We start from the raw sequence: 15,991 nt of genomic DNA, 5'->3' as shown, positions 1-15,991 counted from the left end.
ACCAGGTGCATGCTTTTTCCCTGAGACTCACTGACGGCTCCAACCTGTCCCTTGCAGGGCCCAGCCTCCTCTCTCAGAGTGCTCTGCAGCTCAATGCCAAGCCCGAGGGCTCCTTCCAGTACTCCGCGAGCTACCACAGCAACCAGACCCTTGCTCTGGGTGAGACAGCAGCCGCCCCACTCCCGGCCCGCAGCACTCAACCCAGAGGTGCCATCCAGAGCTACAGCCAGGTAGGTGCCCTTTGCTGCCCCACACTGTCCCAAAATTGCACCCAAAATCATGCAGGAGATCACTTAGGAAGGAGAACTGCTTGCCTTTCAAAGCTTGCCTTTTTGTATTGCTTGAGGCATCTTGCAGGAGGTTGAATTAGCACTGTCATTTTCACACATCTACTATAACTTTCATGGTAATAAAATAATCCTGATGAGAAGGGAGATTTGCATGCTGGTTTTACTTGCTCGCTTGTATAGTTGGTGGTCTAATGTTTAGTCATGTAAGTATGAAATTCTGTGCTGCCGCGGAGTCTCAAATGAGGTCTAGGGCCTTGCCATGTTGGTATCAGATAATTACAGAAAGCACTTTCATTCCAGAGAACAAAAACAAAGCCAGGCTTATGATAGATGCAAAATCTGCTTGGGACACTATGCAGAGCCTAGTGCTGTCACTCAGTCCCATGTGTAAGAATAATCACTTTTTGCTTTTTTTCCTCTGAATTTTGAGATGAACAACTTATGAAACAGCCACATGGACATTTCAAATTTTTAAAAATTTGTTTCAGATACTCATGAAAAGTCTGAGTGATTCCCTCCATTTCTGACACACAACTCTCTCTCACCTTCTGTGCTTTTCAGCATGACACTAAAGCCTCTCACTGGGGAGTTAAGCTTTAGGTTAGACCAAAATTTCTCAAAGTATTCATGGTTCTGTACATAAACGAAAGCAGACTGCGTGTTGTCAGCATAGGTTATTTTCTCTTTTTGGAACTTAACTGCCATGGTAAAGCAGACCATTTCAGTGTGACACTAGGACATTTTATAATTCAAGATTCAGTAGAAGTGAGCTGCATTTGAATTTCAAAGCTTTAAATTGCTAAGAGATTTCAAGTATTATATAGTCATCACACAGCTTGTGGGATACCAAGAGACGTACAATATTCCATTCACCCAATTTGCTCAGAAAAGCCCTCTTTCCTCTAAGACTGAAAAATTAAATAAAGCACAGTTAAATTTCATTTCAAATTCGGTATATATTTCTATCGAGGGTTTAAAACATGCTTGTGTAGTAGCCAGGTCTCAGGACCCCCTTCCCTTATGCTGTTTGGAATTGGAGCCAGCAAAAGAGAGCAGGGCTCCAGTTAGAAAGAAAGGTGGCAGCTGTAATACCCAGTAGTAGCCTGGGCAGATGTCATTAGAAGTTGTGCTTTGTGAAAAGCATCGCACCTGGGGTTAGCCTGAAAGGGTGGGATGCATCTGCAAGGAAGCTGGAAAAAGAAGTAAGATGATATGAAAGGAACAGGTTGTAAGATCAACAGAAACAAAACGAAAAAGAAGAGAGGAGGATGGAAGCGGACAGAACCTAAAAAACAGAAATCAAAAACAGTGAAAGGAGGAAGGAAGAGAAAGTGTAAATGTACAATTGCTCAGGGGTTCAAAATAGCGGTATTCTTAACATAAATGTTCTCATCATGATAGAAAACGATGAATTTATGAAGAGAGAAAAAAACAGTGATCCACATTTCTGTCATTTAAATTAGACTGAACCGCTTTTGCTTAGTTCTGAAAAATGCATTTATCATTTAATTCATATGGAACTGGTTACCAGTTAAGTCACTAAAGTAACCTTTCCTATTTTTTTCCCCATGGGATGAGAGGGCAGAAGATAGGGTTTCTTTCTGGATTTCTCCAGATGTTTTGGTAGATATTCCAGCAGAGAAATAACTCATGGAAAATACTAATAATAGTGTGCATCAGTATCTTTAGAAAGATGCTTGGCAGCTTCATGTAAATTAAAACATATCTTCAAAATTTTATCAAACAACCACATGAACTATGAATTAACATCATAAAAAGAATACCACGTATCTTTAAAGAGTTACATAAAAAGACAAAGATTCCGTTTAAAAAATCTGAGTATGGCCATTGCTGATTCCACAACTAAGGGAAAAAAAAAAAAAGAAGTCAATCCTTGGAATTGGTTTGTTATCCCTGTTACAATTAAAATAAGCCTCAAGAGTCATAATTGTTCAGATTGAGATAATTTCCTTTGTTGTTTGCTTGCAAGGAATATAGCTATCTCTGAACATGAATGATAGCCCAAATGTGTGGGAAAATATGTAAACAGTCCCAAGGCCAGCTGTGAAGGCAAGAACAATTTCTGAAAATGCAATTGTATAAAAAACAGAAACTAATTAGTCTTGGGATTTCCTGTATAGTGCTGCAAAGTACAATCTAACATTTTTGTCAGTTTGGAGGAGTATGTCATAGATCATAGAGTTTTTCTACTGTTTTGAGTACTTCAGAACACCAAACTTCTATCTTTTAAATGCTAAAAGAATAGAATTTCTTAGCCACAACTGCTCCTCAAATGGGAAATTATTCTGTTTCTCAGCTGAAAACAGCTTTTCAAACTTGGTGTCCATATCCTGATACATCCTATATTGATCAGTTAATGGTATTTGCAAAGAGTCTGTAATGGGTTTTGTGACAAAAAGTAGACTTTGCAGATGAGTGAGTAAACACTTAGGATAATATGTAGTTTGTGAACAACTGATTGAGTTTATTGTCATCTTGAGAATGGTCAGCTTACCTTGTAGGTATTAAAGGAATATAAAACACATCATGGAGTACAAATAGTGGTTTTCAGCTTGTTCTACCATGTACTTGAAAGGGGAAAGGAAAGGAAGTGGAACAAATTAACATTTCTGGATGCAGATTTTTTTTTAGCTCCTGATGATCATGTGTTCTTCTCAGAGGCCAAGGCAGCAGGCAAGATTAATCACTATTGTGTTATTATCCCATGCTTCTAAGGCGTCTGGACATGCTGGCACAGAATTTGAAAACCATTAAAAAAAACACAAACAAAAAAACTTTGAAAAATTATTGAACAGTTAATTTTTAACTTGTCTCTGTTTTCTTCCAACCAAGCCATAAGTTAGTTATTCAACAGACCACTGCATCTCACTTGTCTTATTTAGAATGTTGGCAAAAGAGCACCAGAATATATTTAGTTGTCAAGCAAAAACTGTAAGCTGGCCCTTCTAAGGTAGAAAATGTTTATTCCTGCCATGAGTCAGGTAATGAGCAGCCTGGAACTCTATCCAGGCAAAATGTAAAGTAAGGACTTCACTTCTGGTAGGATGTGTCAGATTATGTTGTGTTTAAAATTGGGTTCCAAATAAGACCACAAGAAGTAAAGTAAGCAGATGAAATCTTAGGACAGATTACTCTTACTGCGAACACTCACAAAGAAAATTCAATAAAATAGTTTGCTGGTGAAAAAAAAATGACTTGCATGATGCTGGTTTGATCCTACAATAGTTAATGATTGCAGCCAGCATTGCTGATTTAAAACCAGAGCTTGGCCATCTCTGGACAGCCTAAAGGATCTCACAAATTCTGTTTCTTGATGTAAAGACTATGATGGTCCATATCTATAACTTCTGTGATTAGGACCAAGTAGGCTGACACGTTTTCCTAATAGTGTTGGGGTACGCTTTGCAAGCACGGTGTAGAGGTGACCTTGCATCGGTCATGACCTTTGTGATGAAAGTGGGAGAAAGATTAAGTAGGCCACAGTTAAAGGATTCACAGGTACAGTCAGCATATGTTACCATATAAGTGCATCTGAACGTAGATGGCATCTTCCTGGTTAGGTCACGAACTTAGAAATGACAGCAAAGCAGTTCTGCAGAGGAAATATCTACCCAGAGGCACTGCCCAAGGACTGAAGTCTGCATCATGAAGACTGGGGAATGTTAAGCATTTTCCATGTCTTCTGCCCTTTGCAGAAGAGTGTTGAAGGAAGTTTTGGACCAGAGGAAAGCGATACCTTGATTGAAGCTATATGAGAGGCTCTTTGAGCTGACAACAAAGAAAAAAGGAACCTCAATAGACTGGGAAGTCTTGCAGTCCTTGAAAGAGCACAGAACATCATTTGGATTATAAAAGAGAGCTGGACCCTTACAAGACAACTGATGTCTCTCAGAAACCCTGGTAAGGACAATCAAGTTTGCTGCCTAAAGCTGACAACAACCACTGATATTCAAGAAGCCAAAGCCCTGGTGTTTCAGCAGCCTGGAGGAATACCTTCCACACAATCCAAGCGCCAGCTGGAAAGTCCTTCCTAGAATCAACAGAAAGGTCTCTTCATAAGCAACAGCGTGCTGTGATGGTGTTCATACTCATTGGATGCAACCTTTTTTTCTGAACCTGCTCATTCATGTCTCATGCTGGGGCTTGAGATCGCGATGGCTAAGCAATCCCTGAGAGCTCCAGAGAGCAAAACAAACCGAAAACTGGTTTATTTATCACTAAACCTGCCAAGTACTGAAAACACTTCTGGACCCAAGTACATCCAAACGTGAAATAGGCATGCAGACTTACTCAAAGGTAACAGCGTTTCAGTTTCTTCTGTTCCCAGTCAGGGAAGTATGGAGGACACTCAGCACAATCCGTAGTTTATTAAGGATAACTGGTATCAAGGTACAAATCTTCCAGCGTGTTCCTGGAAATTTTATTTCATTCCTTAGAAATGACTCTGAAGCCTTTTGAGTTCTTATTTCTGAGACTCATCCAGCTGCACTGACAGACATTCTGTTCCTTAGCACCTATGAAGTATAGATGTACAGAATCTACCAGGTTTTGGTTTTGCATTTTGGCATGCTTAAGGAAAAAATAACATGAAGTGATTTTAGATGACTATAGGAAACTCATCTGCTGTGTCTGCTAATACATCCATACTGGTCATTTTATTCTCTGAGACTTCATTGTTCAGTTTTTTGCTGGTCTTACACACTTTACTTCCCACTGGGAGCAGCCTCCAAGAAACAACATGCTGACGTTTTAGTAATAAGCATCTGACCCTAAAGTGTTGCTTGAGCTGTCTAACCATCAAGGAATTTGTAGCTCCTTACCCATGAGTAATTTCCAGCAGTATAAGTAATTCAGTTATCTCTCCCTCTCGGTTCCACTTTACAAAACAGAAATCTTGTATTGCACTTTCACTCCCATCTTTTTCAGGTGAAGCTCTGATTTAAATGTCTTATTTAAATTGAATTATTTAAATAATAACAATAATAATGGCAAGCTGGTATCCTAAAACTTAGTAGAAGCATGGATGATGGCAGCCCAATGTCAGTTACTCCACTCTCTAGTCTACCATAACCTAACTGGGCTCCCTCAGTCATATTATGTACAGAGGTCTGTAGATCTTCTTTTGTATCAGTAGAAAATGACCCTTCTAATAACATTAAATAGGAAAGTATTTTTCATACCTATGTTAATGTTCTCATGCTTTTTCTGCTGTAAACAAATGATACAAGAAAGAAGCAAAGCAGGATCCTTTTCTTCAGGATAACGGAAAAATGACGTGTCTGAGACTCTGACAACAGATATCTGCTGGGCTAAAAAGAAGTCCTTGGGTTTTTGTTTTTCCATGTCTATGAAGTAGAATGATGCATGAGGATAGAACAACTGGAAAGCTAATTTGCTCTCATTTTTCTAGTTTCAACACAATTTCGTTATCACGTTGACAACAATAACGGATAAATGGAACAGATACCATTGCATTTCATTCTTCATTAATGAAGTGTAATGTTGGATCACGGGATGAACAGTGTCATATCTGTATTGTTGTCTTAAGCTAGAGGCAGGAAGAAACCTAAAACTAAGAGGAATTTTGCCCCTGAAAACACAACTGGAGAATGCAATTGTATTTGATCCTTGGAAAAAAATAAGAACCAGGCAATAAACATAAGACAGGTCTGAGATTAGTCACACCTCCAAAATTACTGCATGCTAACGCTTCCTTGCAATCTGTTCCAAAGTTCTCTCCTTCACATGGAGTAAATGCTTGGCTTTTCACTAAGTGCTACACAACGGGTTTTTAATTAAGCATTTAATTCTTGTGTCTGCCACTACATCTTCTTCCTTGTTAACAGACAATCAGAGAGTGGGATTTTTGCTTTTTGAATTAGTGCTTACAGAATGCCTACAGCTTTATAGGGATTTATTAGGAATATGGGATAATATCGGTTTACTTGAAATTAATTATTTTAAATCCTTGACACATCAAGCAGCGTACAAGTAGATTAGAAAAAGAAACAATGCATACACTTTGACAAGGATTGCCTAAAATCCGTAAAACTAAGTTACCAGTGTGCTGGGAACACCGTGGTAACAATCTGTAATATTGTGTCTTGGAGCTATTCTGAATATTAGAAAGTAACTTATTATGTTGGTCCATTTTAACCGTTCAGAAAGCAAATCTATTAACAAGCAGCAGTGGATAACATTGTTGGTTCAAAAAACCATTTGTCATGGGCAAGCCTTGCTTTGTACATGTTGTCTTAAATCTTGGCAGCCCGGTTTTGTTTTATAGATGTTGCCGTACAGTTTAAACCTTGAAAGTGAGAAACATGTTCTTGTCAAATACATTACTGGGAAGTCAGTTTCAGGTTAGCCCTTCTTTTCTCTTTCAAGACGGTAAGTAGCTCAGAATGCAGGCAGCTCTTAAAAGTTATTTGATGTTCCCAGTGTTTGTGCTCCTCGGTTTTGTCAGGAGACTCTCAAATGAGCGACTTGGAGCTGTTGGCCATATCTAGCAATCTCAAGACACGTGTTCATGCCGTGCTGCTTTTACCTGCCGGCCTCAGCAGTGAGCAGACTGCTTCCATTGGCCATCCCCGTGCCCGCTCAGGACTTAACACTGCAGAACGGGCACGGTTTTCATCACTTTCACCCTTAAGGATACAGAGATGCCCTGTGTGCGGGAAGTCTGAAGCCACGCAGTTCGTCTGCCTTGCAGTGCCTGAGTGCTGGTGGCTTCCCTGCCACCGACAGCCAGAGGGAGCTCCTCCGGAGCCTTTTGGCCATCCCCCAAAGAGCTCTGAGGCTGCCAAAGTTAAAGACAAAAAAGAAAAAAAGAAAAAGAAAAGCGAAGGACAAAAACATTTCCAGCAGATGTACATTAAAAGGAGCGTATTTCTGGCATTTTGAGCCTCATATATGCATTATTCTGATTTAATTATTTATTTTCCGTCTTGTCCTGAGTTCCTGACCAAAATCCTCGGTTGGGTATCCTAGTGAAAATAAATCAAGTTGCACTGCTAGCATGTGGCGATTTTGTTTTACTTGGTTGCTTGCTTTTGGTTGTTGTTGTTGTTTTCCCCTTGTAGGATGGTACTGAAAGAAAAAAAAAAAAACAAGAAAAAAAAAACAACCCACGTTTCTATTTAAATGTGAAGCGACACTGCTGTTGGCATTCACTGCAACTCCGAGCTGAGTCACAGAACGCGCTATTTGCATTTTAAAGGCAGTTCTGGTTCATGAAGCCTCGTTGAGAGGTGTGCTCTGGCTTTGGCCAGCCTGCCTCGAACTGCAGCTCACGGCGTTCGCAGTACTTGCTAAGGTTTCATGTAAATCCTCCGCGTCATCAGGAATAATAAAGTTAAAAAACAAAAATAAAACAAACAAGCAGACATCTGAAACGCGAGCCGAAACCTCCCGCTGCGGGGAGCGGTGCCCGGCGGGTTCGGATGTTAGCGGAGTAACAGCCGCAGGGCAGCTCCTGCGCCCGGGATGGGAGCCGGCACCGGCACCGGCACCGCCCCTCCCGCCCCGCTGCGCTCCCGCGGGGTCGGGTGGGCCTCGAGCGGCGGCTGCGGGGTCGCGGGGGCGGCTCTCCGCCCGTCGGTCGCAGCGTGCAAGTTCGGGGCCGGGGCCGCCGATGCGCGGACGCGCTGCCGAGCCCCGCGGCGCCTCCCGCCGAGCGGACCCCGCATCGCGGATCTCGGCCCCGGGCCGTGCGCGGTGGGGGGGGGCCGGGTGAGCCTGCCGCCGCCGCCGCCGCCTCCTCGTCCCCGCGCGGCCCCGCTGACGCCTCTGCCTTTCCTTCCCGCAGCAGGGCCCGGGGAGCCGCGGCGCCCAGCCGGGCGGCCCGGAGCCGCCGCCGCCCGCCGCCCCGCAGCCGCGGGAGCCCTTCGCGCCCAGCCATGGCAGCGCCTTCCACCTGCCCGAGCCCCAGCACGCCGCCGCGCTCTACTACGCCAGCTCCACGCTGCCGGCGCAGCGGGTGAGCTCCCCGCTGCCCATGCAGCCCGGCGGCTCCCCCACCAAGCTGCCGCGGGCCGGCTCCGCCGCCGAGGGCGCCGCCTACGCCGGCGCGCAGCGCCTCTCCTCCCCGAAGCAGTCCCCCAGCCGCCTGGCCAAGTCCTACAGCACCAGCTCGCCCATCAACATCGTCGTCTCCTCGGCGGGACTGTCGCCGTCCCCCATCCGAGTGACCTCCCCGCCCACCGTCCAGTCTAACATTTCCTCCTCTCCTATCCACCAGTTAAGCTCCACCATCGGCACTTACGCCACTCTGTCGCCCACCAAGCGGCTGGTTCACGCTGCCGAGCAGTACAGCAAGCACTCCCAGGAGCTGTACGCCACCGCCACCCTGCAGAGGCCCGGCTCCCTCGCAGGTAAGTGGGGCGGGGGACCGGGACCGGGAATGGGAATGGGGAGGAGGGGCAGGGCTGCCCGCGGCCCCGTCCTCGGGCGCGGTGCGAGTCGCCCGGCGCGGGGGAAGGAGCGGCTCGGGGAGCTGCGTGAGCCGCGGCTCCGGGAGGGATGTGCCGCTGCCGGAGCCCTCCGCTGCCGGGGGCCGCCCCGCAGAGCGCTGCCCCGGGTGTGGGCATCGGGAGAGTTGGGGAGCGCTCGGCAGAAACTTCTGGGTACAGAACTGCGCCGAGCCATAGGCAGCGCTCGCTGGGCTCCGTTCGCGCCTTCGGGAGCTCGACCGGGTGTAATTCCGCGGTAACCGCGGACTTGGCGCGGACCCCACAAGCGAGACGCCGACTCCCTGTTCCCTGAGCCATCTCTGCCACTCGGAGCATCCTTCGGTGGTGGATTTTTGTGTTCTCAAAATTTCCAGTTTCATTGCTATAGTAACAGCTGCTATGCTCATATGTTCTCCCGTGTGACATAAATAGATGTGGAGATAAATAGGATACATTAAGGAGTTGGGCTGTGTTTAGCTGGCAGGTACATAAGTTTTGTACCAGAGTGAAAACCCCTTCCCTCTGTCACCCCCCCCCCCCCCCCCCCCCACCTCCAGCAGCTGTTGGCATGGGACACAATTGCACTGTAGGATGACAAAAAATACAAGTTAAAGGAACAGATAATAAAGCGTAATCTTTATTCATCTCCTTTGTAAGCAGCGTTTATTTTTTTCCCCTACTCAAAAGCTGAAGGAGGATTGGGAAACTTTTTTTAATTATTTTTAATATGCAACTACTTTTGAAGTTCAGAATGTTCAAGAAGACAGAGTAAATGAATTATGCCAGAACAGAGATCTCTGCACAGTTTGATCACTCTTGTTGTCAAGTATTAGCTACACCTTTCTCAGACAACTTCTCAAAGGGTTTTATACAGCTGTGATATTTGTGTAACTTCTTGCCAGGTGCTGCTGACCCTCAAGTATTAAATAACTCCTCTGTAGGGCAAAATGAAGATGTAGAATTCCTTCAGACTTTATATTTCAGCAAGTTTTGCAACTTTCTGCTATAGCAAGAGTTGCTTGAGTCTAAATAGATGTGGAGGGTACTGTCAGAGTAAACAAAACAGGAGAATACAGTACGAGATTAATACACCTGTGGGTACACTGCCAGTATTACCCTGGTTTTTCTTATCTTCGTTCTTGGAGAGAAGTCTTGGATTATGGAGGTCTCTGACAGGTGCAGTCCCTATTTCCCTTCATTTGCTTTTAGCAGCAGGGTTTGTGTTGTACTGGGTCTTTCTTTTTCAGAATGCATCTTTTACAGCTTTGCAACATTAACCCTGTGATGCTAGTTGGAATAAAACTTGCACTACAGGGCTTAAAGGGCCACCATAATGTGTCTCAAGTGCCTCAGTGCTAGAGAAGCTGTTTGTCCTACACTAGACATGAGCCTCAGTGTGAATTTGGGCTGGTTTTGGCCGTTTAGGCAAATCGTGGTCATACATGCACTTATAATGAGGTTTTCTATGTATGTGTGTATAAAAGTTAACGTTGCTTTTAAGCCAAAGCTCTTGGCAGACTTCTGCTGTGTCTTGTATTGCATAGGCACTTCCCTCCCTGCTTCTCTTCTGGACCTGTTGAGAGGAGTGGCTTGTAACTGGTGGAAGGGTTGGGTGAAAGAAAAGCCTATGGACAGATGCATTCAGGAAATCGGGGGCATTTTTTGGATCTTAACCTGGGGAAGGGAACAGCGACTGATCATCTGAACTTGGTAGTGTGTTTGCAAAACAGCACAGACTTTGCCAAATGTTGTGCCAGTTAGAACACATCATGAGTTTGAATCGCTCTGTGTTGTAGGAATTTGCTTTTAGCTTATGCATAAAGCTCAGTGTCCGATTTTCTAAGTGATAGAAAATCCTACAAGTGCTGAGTGATAAACGTGCAGAAATAGTATTGCTGCTTAAAAAAAAAGAACAAAACCACCACAACCAACAACAGAGGAAGCTACAGAGTTTTAGTAAATAGTCTGTTGTTCGGTTTTTGTTGTTTTTTTTTTTTTTCCCCCAGTGGTGACATGCCTCTCAAGTAGTCCTTGGAAGGATCTCTGTCACATGACCCCATTCTTTTGCAAAAGTTCCCTCTTGTGTACCGGCTTCCATTGTCTTCCCTTAACATTCTGTAGCGTTCATTGTGGCCTCCCAGCCCTTCGGGGACTTACACATCTGCTAACGGTGTGAAGTGCTTGACCAAATCTATGAGACTGCTGCTGGATGCGCTGAAGTCAATGAGCTACTTAGAGGCTTAAATTAATGTATGCTTTAGAGTTAGGATTGCTGCTTGTTCACTGCCGCCAAAGATGGTTTTTCTTTCAGAAAGGAGGAGTGGGGTGTAGTTGCCACATGGCACTGATTAACAATTGGCCTACATTAATGCAAAGTTTCATTGGTATGTGTGTGTCATTGCAGGGGTGATGTTAACTCAAAGTAATCTTTTTTTCATAACCAGGGGGCAAAATATTTGTATTAATGACTGCAAACACAAATAATGCATTTCTTTTATTTTGATTTATTTGCATTTATTTATTTAGTGTGATGTTAGACATCTGTGCGGGAGCTGTCTGGTTCATGAGTAGTGCTGTGTCTCAAGGTGCTAATCAGAATGGTATCAGTGCCAGGGTGAGTTGATTAACAGAGTAGACCTTCAGATGTGATCAACGTTTCTTAAGATTGTAGTTGCAAATGCAAACACAAACATAGATTGCCCAAAACTGAATCTGTGTAAGACTTGTTTGAAGAGATTGAATCATTTATAATAATTTCCTACAAACTAGGTTATAAAAACAACTTAGAATTATTAAAAAAGGTAATGCTTAGGCTGCATCTTGAATTTAAAATAAGACATGCAAAAGCATGCAGTAACTCAGTTTTACAAGTAACATTAGAGGCACCCTCAGAAATGGATTTGAGTCCAGTTGTACTTGAACCATTACTGCTGCCAAGCGTACACACATATGTGTGTACCTGGTGGTTCTTGTAACTGTACCATTGCTGGGCGTATTCTTGGCATGGTTACCTTGTTGATAGGAACTGAAATTGTGGCCTGGCAGTAGCTGTCTGATCTGTGCTGCTCCTACACTTAACCCATGCAATAGTTCAAGGAGTGCTATGCTTTCAGGAAGCCCAGTCTGTAAATCACAGAATCACAGACTCATAGGGGTTGGGAGGGACATCTGGACACCATCTAGTCCATTCCCTTGCTAAAGCAGGTTCCCTACAGGATTGCCCAGGAAACCGTCCAGGTGGGTTTTGAATATCTGCAGGGAAGGAGACTCCACAGCCTCTCTGGGCAGCCTGTTCCAGTACTCCGTCCCTTTCACAATAAAGAATTTCTTCTTCATGTTTGTTTGAAACTTCCTATGTTGCAGTTTTTGCCTGTTACCCCTTGACCTGTTGCTGCAAACCACTGAAAAGAGCTTGGCCCCTTCCACTCTATTCCTGCACTTTAAAGTTTTGTAAATAGCAATGAGATCCCCTCTCAGTCTTCTCCAGGCTGAACAGACCAACATCTCTCAGCCTTTCTTCATATGCAAGATGCTCCAAGCTGCTTTTTCATCTTGTAATACCTTCCTTCTTTGCTGGTACCATGTGTGGGCTGACTTGCTGAGTGCTGCTTGGTGCCAGTTGGCCAACCTTCCCTGGAGTAAGGGCTACACAGGGCAGAAGGCAACAGAAACATAGGAATGTTTTTTTTTATTATTATTATTCTTTCTTTTTTTTTTTTTGAGCATTGCACAGCTACCCACTATGCATGTTTCTCTGGAGCATCTCCTGCTGGCAAGAATCAGATGCACAATCCAAGATGTTTGCTTAAGACCATGGAGAGAGGAGGCATTGAAAGGGTGCCACTGAGGCAGTTTGTGCCCCAGGTTATATGATGGGGAGCAGCCCTGGCATTGCAGAGCCACTCTGCCTTTTCATCCCTCCTAGGGAAGACTAGGGACACCTGTGACAATGGAAGATGGTTCTGGATATTGCTTTATTATGAACTGTTCTTAAAAGCTAGAAGGAAAACATGGAGTATTATAGAATCATAGAATGGTTTGGGTTGGAAGGGACCTTAGACCAGGTTGTTCAAAGCCCCATCCAGCCTGGCCTTGAATACTTCCAGGGAGGGGGCATCCACAACCTCACTGAGCAACCTGTTCCAGTGTCTCACCACCCTCACGCTAAAGAACTTATTCCTAATATCTAGTCTAAATGTCCACTTTTCCAGTTTTAAACCATTTCTTCTCATTCTATTGCTGCATGCCCTTACAAGAAGTCCCTCCCCATCTTTCCTGTGGGCCCTCTTCAGGTACTGGAAGGCTGCTAGAAGGTCCCCCGAGAGCCCACTCTTCTCCAGGCTGAAGAGCTCTAGCTCTCTCACAGGGGAGGAGCTCAGCTCTCTGGTATGTTTGAAGACTGCCTCATAATTCCAGCCCACCAGAAAGGTTAGGTTTAAGAAATGTGTGTTGATGTGAATCACTTTGTGTAAAATTAAGTGGTAAAAACCTTATGCTGCCTTTCTTCTTGTCATCATGACATTGAATCAATTGAGTGACAATTGAAACAACACTGAAACAAATGCTGGAATATGCCCTAGACACTCCTTATACCACTTAATAAAAAAAACTTCAGTGCTCAGTCTCCCATTTTCAAGCAGAATCTTCTTTCCAGTCTTTGTAAAATAAGAAAGTCATTTGCCCTTTCTCAGAGAGAACTCTGTGTGTGTGTGGTACTAACGTTACAATATTGTGATACCGCCGACTTAGAAAAATGTGGCACTAGTTAAAATAAAAATAGGCTTTTTAGCCTTTGCAGTGTAGAGTGCTGTAAGTTTATCAGGGTCTTAACTGATTCCTTCTGTTCCTTCATCTGTCCTGTCTTGCTCCTCTCACACTTTGCTAGGAATGCTCTTTTGCCCTATCTCCTTCTGTATGCTTTTCATGGCATGTGACTTGTTGAACTTGGTTTCCTGTTTATGGCAGGACTGCTGTTTGTTGGTGAGTGTTGACAAGTTCAATTATTTTGGGTTGTGATCCTGTGGGCACAGAACAGATCAGCTCATGTGACTGCATATGGGATAACTGATATACCACAGATTTAGTCTTCCTTTAAATTGTATGAAAATACCAGATCATCTATATATCATTTGATACATAGATAGATTAATAGGTTAATGGAAAAAAAAATCTAGCTTCATGTTAGAAATTCTCACAGAACCATACTGCTGTGCATTTGTGCTAGAATGACTGTGTATGACTGCGTGTGAGCTGACCTGCATCCATCCTCCTCTTTCATGTCTCTACATGGGGAAGGAATAACTCCCGTAGCAGAGTTAGTATTGGAATCAGTGTTAGTGCTAAGTCGTGTTACTGTCACCCTCTGCAAGGAATTTAAACTATATGCAGATAAAAATGTTATTTTTGACTGCCAGTGTTCACATATGTAGGCAAGCCTGCACAGCATGCATCGTCATTCAGCTTTTGAACAACGTGTTACAAGTAGTGAAGGCACGAGCAAAACATTAACCCCAGTGCTAATCCCAAGGGGATCTGCACTACACAGAATTAAAAGTTGCTAGCACTTTGAAATCATCCTTTGGAGGCCTAGTGCTGAGCTAATTAAGAGTCTTCCTTGGACAAGTAAGGAAGGAAAATCTTTGGATTTTCCACTGTTAACTTAAGCAATGAGACCTGGGCTATCAATTCGATTGATGATAACAAAAAGGACACTCAGCTGTTTCCCTTAACTATATTTCTTTTCTTTTTACGGGATCCTGTATTTCTTTTATAGGGAGAACAAAATTGCTTCATTAATTTTAATCAAAATAGTCTTCTATTGATTTTTTTTCTAGGTTCTGTTTGTTTTTATTAGCTGGAAAATTCCTATATCTGCCTGTCAGAACCTTTACACATGAGAACATTGTTAATGCCCTTTTGTTCTTGGAAAACCAGGATATTTTTTTTTCCTCCCTCTACTATTGTTTGTTTTGAGACTCTTTCAGACAAGAAAGCAGAACAAAATAATATATTGAGGTATCTTATAGCATTTCAGACATAAGTTTTCTTCTAATTGTAACCCAAAGGATACAGAGGATAGAAGTGCTGATGCTGGACTCTCAGCTGGTACAAATAGACATTTCAGTGTTCACCTTGCTTTTCCTTGTCTTGCCACTAGTTCTGCTTCCACCTATTCCTTCAGTGATAATTAAGTTATCAATTGTTTCAATTAGAACATTTACCAGAGTGATCAAATCCTCCTTAAAGAATGCATCTGAAAGGGAAGTCTTCAGCAATAAAGCAGAAGGCGCAAAGTAGATGTCTTTTAAATATCTTCTTATTGCCATGGTTTTTGCTTTGCATCTTTCAGATCTTAGATGGAATTTAAGAGAGGGATAATTGACAGAAACAAGTAAGGAGGCCCCATCTACATTGTTATGTCTTTGAGCTAATGAGCTTGAGCTTTGACTTCCTGTGTGATTAAACACTGCAAATACATCTAAACTTGCATCCTGGTCAAAACCTTTCCCTTTGCTTCCTTTTCTTACATGGTAAACCATTTAACTGATCTTCCTGAACATCTTTCAAATGGTAATTATTTCAAGATAACAAGCTCTTAGGAAAAGAAAACTAGTTTACAGCATTGTTGTAAATAGATCCAATTGGCACAAAATTGCAGTAGTTTGGCTAAACGTGGGAAACTGCATGTCAGTGTCTGTTTCTGGATTTTTAGGTGAATGCAGTATCAAAGACTCTTCAGATCAGTGCTGCCAAGGCCTTTGCTGCTGTTTGTAACCATACAAGCTGGCATGCACTTTCTGGCCTCTGGTCTTGAACTGCAGCAGTAACACCTAGAATGCTGGATTCAGGGTCTGCTCATAAGCACACAAGCCAGGTGGAGAAATTCCTTAAGTGTCAGAGTAGAATTTCAACAGTCTGTGCTTGTATCTCTCCTGAAAAGAAATATGGGAAGGGCTTGGCAAAAAGCTAGCAGAGAAGCCAGTGTCCATAGCTGAGAGCTGCTTTATCAAAGGATCTGAAATCCTCTTGTCCTTTTTTTATTTGCTATTTTTCTTATTATTTTTATTTTTATTTTTTGCTACTGAAATCCCACATAATATATTGCATTGAAGAACAGTGCTTTGGTCAAAGATCTAAGTTCTCAGAGCCTTTGTTTGGCAATATGAAGCTAATATTGATGTTTTTAAATCACATAGCCTTTTCTTGCTTATGTTCATCTGTATTTTTTTA

General features: G+C 43.1%; 1 protein-coding gene across 6 annotated transcripts in view; it reads left to right on the top strand.

Annotated features, from left to right (window-relative positions):
* CTNND2 (catenin delta 2) overlaps positions 1-15,991 on the top strand; it is a 619,666-nt gene that overhangs the window by 331,395 nt on the left and 272,280 nt on the right. For 5 of the 6 annotated variants that reach the window (XM_065752045.1, XM_065752047.1, XM_065752046.1 and 2 more), the window contains 2 exons: positions 58-230; positions 8,119-8,683. In XM_065752045.1, the coding sequence (XP_065608117.1) occupies positions 58-230; positions 8,119-8,683 (738 nt within the window). The remainder of the gene's footprint in view (positions 1-57; positions 231-8,118; positions 8,684-15,991) is intronic. The other variant, XM_065752051.1, reaches the window with a different exon arrangement.

This window comes from Cyrtonyx montezumae, unplaced genomic scaffold (genome assembly GCF_038088225.1).
Source record: "Cyrtonyx montezumae isolate F1298 unplaced genomic scaffold, pur_monq_1.0 scaffold_8, whole genome shotgun sequence".
NCBI lineage: Eukaryota > Metazoa > Chordata > Aves > Galliformes > Odontophoridae > Cyrtonyx > Cyrtonyx montezumae.
The sequence above is the reverse complement of the archived record's forward strand: the minus strand, read 5'-3'. Positions and strand labels throughout refer to the sequence as shown.